The sequence below is a fragment of the Aegilops tauschii genome, chromosome 3 (assembly GCF_002575655.3).
Source record: "Aegilops tauschii subsp. strangulata cultivar AL8/78 chromosome 3, Aet v6.0, whole genome shotgun sequence".
Lineage (NCBI taxonomy): Eukaryota > Viridiplantae > Streptophyta > Magnoliopsida > Poales > Poaceae > Aegilops > Aegilops tauschii.
Window position 1 is genome coordinate 593,324,193 of NC_053037.3, and position 9,749 is coordinate 593,333,941.

Below are 9,749 nucleotides of genomic sequence, written 5' to 3' on the forward strand. Positions count from 1 at the left end.
TACACATGTATATCATGTATGTATGCGTAATAAAAAAGGAAAATAAATATTGAAAAAAATGGAGAGTATCTATGCCGACGGCTTTGCTGTCGGCATAGATGGACACGTGGCATGCCTATCTATGCCGACGGCCTACCGTCAACATAGATCGGCCGTATCCACTTCGGTTTGTCCCCCACCACTCATTCATCCCCATCTAGATCTCAACTCGCGCCGTCTCCACCCTCGACCCCGCACTGCCCCGCGCCGCCGCCGTCTCCATCCGCGCCGCCACCAGGAGTCGTCGCCGTCTTCGCCCGGATCCGCCTACGCCGCCGCCACCCCCTGCCGTCTGTGCCGCTCTCGTAGCCCGCCCCAGCCTCCCTCGACCCTGCCCCTAGCTTCGGGGCGCCGCCACCCTGGTCGGCCACACCGCCGCCCCGCCGATCAGCCACCTCTCACACCGGCCTCCTCGTCCCCGCCCTGACCTCCCTCGACCCCGTCCCGGCCACCTCGACCCCGCCCCTGGCCGCGGCTCTCCGACGGCCCTCGCCCCTGCCCTGCGCGCGGCCGGCCCTGCTGCTCTGCCGACCCTGCTCGATGGCTGCTCTGGCTCACCGTCGCCGGCCTCAGCCAGGGCGACACTCCTCTGCTGCTGCTCGGGAGCCCCGAATGTAAAAAATTAGTTAGTTTTACAATTTTTTGTGTCTAGTATTTTGTAGAATTAGATGAATAGATAGATGGATGTTTGATAGATGAAGATGGAATGGAAGAGAGGAAAAATGTGAAAAAAAATATTAGGTGATAATTTTTTGTATGTTTTGTGTAGTTTTATGCTTTTTAGATACATACTCAATGTGATAGATCAGTATTGCAGGATGTTGCTAACGCGACACTACAATCAGAGACCCTTCGACAAAACTGTGTGCGATGCATTAATCATAAATGGTGATGTAATAAAACCGTCAAAAAAGATACAAAACATTTGTGATGGTGGAGACAACAGACACGTTTTATATTATAGTTGCGTGTTCGATGCGTGGCATACAGTTCACTCGAATGAGCTGTTTGCAATGACCTTAACAACAGAAACGGGCAGCCAGATGAAGGTGTGTGTGATCTATGGCATACCGTTCATCCGGATAAACTGTTTGTGATTAGGCAACACAACAGAAACGGTCAGGTAGATCAAGGTGTGTGTCGGATTGACAGCATACAGTTCACTCGGATGAACTGTATGCGATTAGGCAACACAAAAGAAACGGTCAGCCACATCAAGGTGTCCGCGATTGACGGCATACACTTCACACGAATGAACTGTTTGTGATTAGCCACAACAAACAGAAACAATTAGACAGATCAAGGTGTGTGTGCTAGATGGGCACACATTCTAATTAAAACAAGCGTGCACGATGGTAATAACGAGCGCGCACGGTTGATGGAACAAGACGTGTCCTGACATCGCCTATTGCGGTGCACCCTAAGGTGCAAACGCCACGTACGCGGCCAAAAACGCGTGCCCACGTTACGCCATCCGGAAATAGTGTCGCACTACGAAACTAGAATCGTCAATAAATTTTGAGCTTGCTTCCCGAAACATTCCAAATTACTACCACACTATATTTAATTGCAAACCTGTTCACACCGATCAAAACCTAAACGGTTTCTCACTTAGGAGCATATTACTACTCGGTTATAAATACTACCTACTCCAAGATGACTGCACATTCCTCCTCAACTCCTCATCCACAAAAACAAACAAGTCTTTCATCGTCATTCCCTTGCGTCTGCCATGGCCCGCAAGAGTTTTGGGTCGAGAGATTACTACCAGGGAGGGGCGAGCATGGAAGCGGAAGCACGAGAGATGTCCCGCGCCGCGAAAGCAGTCGACATGTCCTGCCGCGCCGTCGTAGCAGCATAGAGGTCCCGCCGCGCCGCCGATGCAGCTGACTGGTCCGGCCGCGCCGCGGAAACAACAGAGATGTCCTGCCGCACCGCGAATGCAGCAGAGAGGTCCTCCCGCGCCGCAGCGGCCTGGGAAAATGTCTCGTGGGTAGGTGAGGACACTCACAGGCGCGTGCGCGCTATGCTCGATGACCTGATGGATCGGTTCTCCGGCTGGATGAAGCTGCAGGACGAGATGAATGCCTCGTTTGAAAATGCTACCGGTGTCATCCGGGACTAGGGGAGGACAAGGCGAAGCTCCGCACCGAGCGCGATCTGCTAAGCACGAAGATCGTCGGAAGGACGAAGCAGCACGAGGAGACCACTGCCTTGTTGAAGAGGACGGGCGTCATCGTCAAGAAACTTAAGGACGAAGATGTGACATGCTCCGCATCGAGCGCGAAAGGCTGGTGGAGGAATCCGTGGATGCTTTCAAGCAGGATATTGAGGAAATGAAAGAGTTCATCGCCGCTCGCCGCGAGAACCAGTCTCCGCGGCCTGCAACAACGCATCAAGAAAGTAGAGATCAGCGAGCCGGATCGTTGTCTGCGTCTTTCCTTCTTCTTTTGCCCTTATGTATTTCGGGCGTTGCCGCATGTGGCATTTTTTATTATCTTTCTAAATATGTAAGACAATTATTATCCACTGTCATCGTCCTTATATATTCAAGGGCGCGGTGGACCTCCGCCCTTGCCGATGAGAGGTCTCTGCTTTCAGTTGTTCATTCGTGTTTTGTTTGGGTTTGTGTTCTGCTCAAGAAGACGAGACGGCGGCGGCTCCCTGAAGATGGAATAAGGTTCTCCCTACCTAGCCTCCGACCCGATGGTGAATCTAGCATTGTCGCTGGGCGTGTGGAGATGTGTCTCCGACGGATCTGTCCTTGGTGGATTTGCTCGGATCTGGTTGTAGTTCGTCTACGTTCATGTGTTTTCAGGTTGGATCCTTCCGATCTACGCTACGCTTCATCGGCGGCGGTTGCTGTTCTGCTGTGCTGGTTCTATGGGGTCGTAGCACGATGTCTTCCCGATTGTCTACTAAAACAAGTTTTGCCCAGCTCCGACGAAGGAGGAGCAGTGACGGCGGCGTGCCTCCGGTTTGCTTCAGTGCTTGTAGTCGTCGCTAGGTTGTCTACGAATCTGGATTTAATTTTTATTATTTCTGGTGTTCGTTGTACTGTCATGATTAAAGATGAATAGAACGGAAGTTTTCTTGCAAAAAATAATAATATTACCTCTGTCCCAGAAAGTTAGTCTTACATTTTATTAAAAGATATATCAATATCTAGATACATCCGTATCTAGACAAATCTAATACAAGCTTTTTTGAGGGGGAGCGAGTACTACAAAGTATATAATACACTAATAATTTTATTATGTGCCAAGCCTTAAGATTAATATGGACATTCTAGATCTGTCACTTTTGTGAAAACAACCCTATAGATAACGATGCTCCTAAATGAAACCGGCTGAGCGAATATTCCACATACTGACCATAGGCATTTCTTATTTTTGGACACCGTGGCCGCCCGAATCCCGTCTCCACCTTACTCGATTTGATAATTCTTGTCGTGGACATGGCAATTTGTGTTTAGTTGAAGGGTCACAATGTGTGTACATAGTGAGTGCAGTGTGTGCTGCCAGTCAGATGGATATTATCCGTTACTCAAGTTTACTACTTTTGCCGGCTACGTAGTATCAACCGAGACACAGCGTATAAACATGGTTGGCAGAAGAAAGAGACGACTCCCGCCTTGTCGATACTTCACTGCATGCATCTTCTTTCTCCAAAGTTGCGACCTAGGGGGCGGCGAAGAAAGGAAGCCCTCCCGACTTGCTCCCGCGGGCAACCTGGGAGGTAACCCTAGCCGCCACCACTTCTCACTGTCATCCCTGGCTTCCCACCCCTCGCTGTCATTGGTGGCGTCGCTGGCCAAAGGTCACGTGGTGTAGGTGGTGGCGGGGCGGCTCCGTCCCTTGCGATGTGGTGCCCAATCAAACCAATGCAAAAGAGAAGTATATCCTAGTTTTATAACCCTAACCCTATATAAGTACCTCATGTTTGATGCAAAGAAGACATATGAGCTCGAACGCTCCAAGTAACCATGCAGGCGATGAATTGCAACTACGGCGAACCTCAGTGGGACGAGGCGTCACTTGAGAGGGTCGACTGGGAGAGAGCTCACCTGATACGATTCAACCAAACCCGACTCTGCCTCGTCGGCACGCGGCGCGTGCCTCCCCCGCCATGTCATCGCTGCATGCGGACCCCAACGTAACGCAAACCAATGCAAACCAGTTGGTCGACCTAGTTTCAGTTGTGGGGTTTTTGTGTAATTTCTATGTGAAATCCTTCTCGCAGAAAAAAAAAACTCCATTGTAACGCAAAGCAGTGTGTGTTACAGGAGCGGAGTCAAGTCAGGCCGGGGACTGCTCTTCCTCCGCCGCGCACGCCCTGCTCGCCGGCGACCGGCGATGGTTCCTAATCCGCGTCACATCCGCCGCCTTCTCCTCGTCGCCGCCACCGCGGCCTTCATCTACATCCAAGTACCCCCCCCCCCCCCCCCCCCCCCTCCTCTCCTTTGCTCTGCTTTCTCCACGGATCAGATCCATCCGGCTCAGCCAGTCGCCGGCCGGGGATCTGGTCGCCTCTACCTCATCTTCTCCACCCGCAAATCAGATTAGCCGAGTAGATCTCCCCTTGATTCGGTTTCTCCTTTCTGTTCAGGTGCGGCACTTTTCTGCCCAGTCTCATGACGCCGGACGCCTCGCCCTCGCGGGAGCAGTAAGGCCCCTCCTCCTCTCCGGTATCAGTCTCATTCCAGGGCATAATCCAAGATGTTAACCTGTTCTGCTCTACAGGATCAGCCTGATCTCTCTGTCGCCGCTGTTGTCATAATGGCTTGCAATCGACCAGACTACTTGCACAGGACAGTTGAATCTATCCTCAAGTACGATTTGTCTCCATTCCTCTGTTTTCCAGAAACGAAATTTTTCCGATGCTGTTACATGTTGATGAGAGCCCACTCAGTCGATGACACCTATGTTTATTAGTATATGTGAAATCAAAATGCACTCTTGTCACCTCACTGGTCATACACCATGTAGCTTCGGTTTGTACTTTGTAGAATACACTTCCTGACCAAATGATGGACAATAACTCTTCCAGGTATCAGAAAGCAGTTGCTTCAAAGTTCCCACTATTTATATCACAGGTAATGCTAATAGCAATTTCAGTTCTTGTTCTCAGTCTCTTTAAGTGTGTGGAATGATATTTTACATTGCTTCTTCCAATTGCAGGATGGAACAAATGGAGAAGTAAAAAATAAGGCCTTGAGTTATACCCAAATAACATTTATGCAGGTGTGGAAAGAAACACTTGCTCTATGCTTAATTGCCTCATACTATAACAGAACATGCTCTGCTTCTCCTGTAATATTGCTAGCATAGCTGATACATGTTATTGCATGACTGCTTACTCTAAGTAGCCATATGAGTGCAAAAATACAAATAAAAATAAAAATTGAAAATTTGGCCTGCAAGAAGCTGTAGATGTACCAAGAGCTGGTAGCGAATCTAGATGGAGGTAGGACTTGAAGCGTATTGCCAGTTTTAACTTCTTGAGGAGATTATTTTGGTACTGGGGAAGTAGGTTATGTAGGTGGATGTCAAATGAGCGATGTCAATGGTCCAAATATGAAATGGTCCACCCCTGGTACAGCATCAATTGGAACTGCTACCCTTGAGAAAACCATGTAATGCGGGGGGAAGGGGTGGGGCTGGGAGGATATTGGATCTGGATGATTGCACCTTTTATTATTTCAGTCTTCTCTAAATAGCATTTACAGTACTTCTCTAGGCATACAGGCTACCAGCAAATGATTTGTTTAGCTAGCACTCAGTGTTCCTTTTCCCTTTGATGTGGTGCAGCATGTAGATCTTGAACCTGTGCACACTGAAAGTCCAGGGGAACACATTGCATATTACAAGATAGCTAGTAGGTGGTCCTCAATTGATGCGTGTTTTCTTAAGGCTGATGAAATAATTGATTTTTGTTCTAACGATGTTTCTCAATTCAGACCACTACAAATGGGCCTTGGACGAGCTATTCACTAAGCGTAATTTTCGTCGAGTAATCATTCTGGAAGGTCACATCTTTTTTATGATTCTTCGACTGTCTTGTTCTTACATATATTTGTGCATCTCATTTCCATGGTTTATGGTTAATAGATGACATGGAGATCGCCCCAGATTTCTTCGACTACTTCGAGGCTGCAGCGAAATTACTTGATACTGACAAGTATGTTACAACTGTACTCCGACTATAGATGGCAAAGGCAATTGATTAATATCAAGTGTGTCTAATTAGGCTACTGTAACTGTTGTTGTTGTTGTTCTGGTATTGTAGGTCGATAATGGCTGTTTCTTCTTGGAATGACAATGGGCAAAAGCAGTTCGTTTATGACCCAAGTTAGTATTCTGATAGGCCTTTGTTCAACTTTGTTTCCGCATTGATAGGGAAAGTTACTCATTTTTCTAGATAATGCATTGCAGAAGCTCTTTACCGTTCGGACTTCTTTCCTGGGCTTGGATGGATGCTAACAAAGTCAACATGGATGGAGCTGTCACCAAAGTGGCCCAAAGCATATCCTTACTGTTGCCTACTGATTCTTAGATTAGCAGATATGCTTTTTTTTTTCTACCTTGTACCAGCTGTTTCTTCCTTGACCAGATTTTACTTATTGGGATGATTGGGTGAGGCTAAAGGAGGTACACAAAGATCGACAATTTATTCGACCAGAAGTATGCAGGACATACAACTTTGGCGAGCATGTATGTTGGCTACTCTATGACAATGCAAATTTATGGCTGCATTTTTGCATGTAGTAACAACCAGCTGATTAGCCCTTGACTATTTGGGTCATTGACTATGGATTTCTGGCATGTAACACTTGTGTTTTTATGCGTCCACTCTAGGGATCAAGCATGGGACAATTCTTCAACCAGTACTTGAAACCAATCAAGTTAAATGATGCTCATGTATGCAAATCTTCTCATATATTTCAGTTTGTACAAAATTTATAAGCTCTTTGTTGCTGAGATTTACCTGTGCCCCTTTTATGGCCACAGATTGACTGGAACTCCGAGGACCTGAGCTACCTCTCGGAGGTAAGAGTTAATCTGTTCCTCAGAGAGAAAGTTGCTTTTTCCATAAGAGTGTCTAATGCTTGTATTGGTAACTTTAGGACAAGTTCTTGATCAAATTTGGGAAAGATGTCGCTAATGCCACACCTGTGCATGGATCCGATGATTTGTTGAAGGCCCACAATCTGTATGTGGACGTAAGGATTCAGTATAACGACCAGGGCGATTTCGAGCGTGTAGCTCGTCAGTTTGGAGTATTTGAAGAGTGGAAGGTTCCCTTGCTAACTCAATTTAATTTGTTTATGTTTCGTTCTCGAGTATGGCAAGTGATAAATCTCTGAGTGGTGATTCTTTGCTCTATTAGCAAATGCAATTTTGCATTTGAACTGGAAATGCGTAAGAACCTGAGTAATAGTAGTCTTCCGGTGCAAAACATTATTGTTCATTATTATTTTTCCTGCCATTTTCCAAGGACGGTGTTCCACGGGCAGCTTACAAGGGCGTGGTGGTCTTCCGATACAAAAGCAGTCGAAGACGAATATACCTTGTCGGCCCTGACTCTCTTCGTCAACTTGGGGTTTAGCTTAGCAGTGCCGAGGTGGGAAATTTCTCTATTGACTCCCTGTGTATCGCTGTCATTACTCGTTACTGAGGTAATTAATTGTTCTCCGCTTGTCGTTCAAGATTCACACAGCATGCTGTGTGGTTGAAAATCTGATTCTTCAAGTCGTGGCATCATAGGGATGTTGTACGTTCAGATTTTCAGATACATGTCAGCAATATAAAGTATTAACTGAACAACATACGTTGGTATACGACGGCCAACAGTGATACCTGGAGCTACGGCGTGCTGCTCTATGAGCTCATCACGGGGCACCGGCGTGTCGATGGGAAACCGACCAGAGGACGAGCAGAAGGTGCTGGACTGGGCGAAGCCATATCGTCTAGGTGTTGATCTGAATCCTTTTTTCTTGACATCTATACCTGAATAGTTGAACCTACACTAGTATATGTGCTGGTGTATTGAGTGATCTATTCCACCCAAAAGAATGACAGTCTGCAGCTTCAGATGTAAATGTAGATTATTTATATATTGCAATCCAAACAACTCGATGCATTGGCATCCATGTACATTTTTTGAATGGCACGAAACATATTTTTTGAATTATGGCAACATTTTTTTAACATTTTATCGACATTTCTTAAAAATACCACAAACATTTTTTAGAAACACGTGAACATTTTTTGAAATAAAATGTTCATTTTTATACTGTATGCAATATAGTTTTAGTTAACTACACGAATATTTTTTACATTGTAGAAATATTTTTGAACAGTGCCGTGAAGATTTTCTAGAGAAATGTGAATTTTTGTTTAATCTGATGAACATTTCTCTTAATGCTATATCATTTTCTAAAGGATACACAACATTTTTCTAACACTGCATGAACATTTTGTGAACGTGCACGTTTTATATAAATTGAAATTTCGAAATATTTATTCAGAATATTTCAAAATATAAACCAAAATAAAAATAAATGAAAAAACAAAAAAAAGGAAATTAAAAAGGAAAGGAAAGAAAGCAACACGCTAAAATGACGCACGCCTCGTGCTGTTAGGCCTGGCCCGTCTGCACAAGATGCAGGGAGCGCACCGGCCTCGCTACAAGCGGAACACACGCTAAGAAAATTAAAAAGATTGTCTTGAACTCGCTGAGAGTATAACAAAAACAACCTCGAAGTTGAGAAACACTACAATACAGTATTTATACAGTCCTACGTAATTGTTATATCCTAAGTTGAGTTCTAATTAAAAACACCAGTGAGTCAAACCATTGAGGAATTATTAATACGCACACATAATATTCAGGGAATCGTTTGGCAATGGCGCACCGGCCGAAGCTTCGGCCGGTTGCGTCCACGCGTAAACGCGCCCAGCGACTCGCCTAGCGACACGTAGGATGGGGGGCCTGCCACGCGCGTCTTCTCCCTCCTGCCTTTTCTCTTCTTCCTCTCGGTCATCTCTCTCTTCTCTCTTCCCGTTGCGATGGTCAACCTGTCGCCCGCGCCGGAGGCCTCCCAGGGGCGCCGCCGTCATGGGAATCAGCCGATCTGGCCGCACTCGACCAAATCCACGCGGGTCCGCATGCATCGGAGCTCTGCCTACCTCGCCGGATCCGGCCACGCCGGAGCTGCAACCAGCCATGGCAGACTACACCCCGCGGCGAATTTTTGCTGGAACCGGTTGTAGCAAATTCAATCGCCGGTGGTAGCAAAAATCTACTACGGTTGCAGCAAAACGGCGTCATCGTCATCGCGGGGGTCGCAGCTGAGATAAGAAGTTTGAAGCTTTTTTCAATGCGGTTTTAACTTTTATAACTGTCGGTTGCAACTTTTCGTTTTTCGTCCATGACTTCGCTTCCACGGTTGAAACTTTTTTTTATAGTCGGATGAAGCTTTTTTCATCGCTAGATGAAGCTTTTTCTATCACCGGTTGTAACTTTTCTTGGTCATCCATAGCTCCAGTCGTATACTGGTTGAAACTTTTTTGGTAGCCGGTTGAAGCTTTTCCTATCGCTAGTTGTAGCTTTTTTGGTCGTTGGTTGTAGCACTGGGCATCTTCCTCGGGTGCTCGATTTTTTGTTGCAAGCTGCACAACCGGGATGAGCGGCGGCGAGCATGCCGG

The 9,749-nt window shown here is 46.5% G+C and overlaps 1 protein-coding gene across 6 annotated transcripts; it reads left to right on the forward strand.

The window, feature by feature from the left end:
• Positions 1-4,275: 4,275 nt before the first annotated feature.
• Positions 4,276-8,232, forward strand: LOC109735716 (alpha-1,3-mannosyl-glycoprotein 2-beta-N-acetylglucosaminyltransferase). Of its 6 annotated transcripts, none has more exons than XR_012205705.1 (16): positions 4,276-4,466; positions 4,648-4,704; positions 4,782-4,870; positions 5,089-5,134; positions 5,220-5,282; positions 5,850-5,916; positions 5,999-6,067; positions 6,150-6,219; positions 6,328-6,389; positions 6,474-6,563; positions 6,658-6,752; positions 6,897-6,959; positions 7,050-7,088; positions 7,166-7,336; positions 7,537-7,717; positions 7,823-8,232. XR_012205705.1 is itself a non-coding variant. In XM_073511235.1 (16 exons), the coding sequence occupies exons 1-15, from the start codon at positions 4,395-4,397 to the stop codon at positions 7,645-7,647; spliced, it is 1,164 nt and encodes a 387-aa protein (XP_073367336.1). In that variant the 5' UTR covers positions 4,276-4,394; the 3' UTR covers positions 7,648-7,662; positions 7,749-8,232. The 6 variants fall into 6 exon arrangements, 3 of the variants coding, with proteins under 3 accessions (XP_073367336.1, XP_073367337.1, XP_073367335.1); XR_012205704.1 differs by having other exon boundaries at positions 7,893-8,232; XR_012205703.1 differs by having other exon boundaries at positions 7,806-7,865.
• The last annotated feature ends 1,517 nt before the right edge of the window (positions 8,233-9,749 follow it).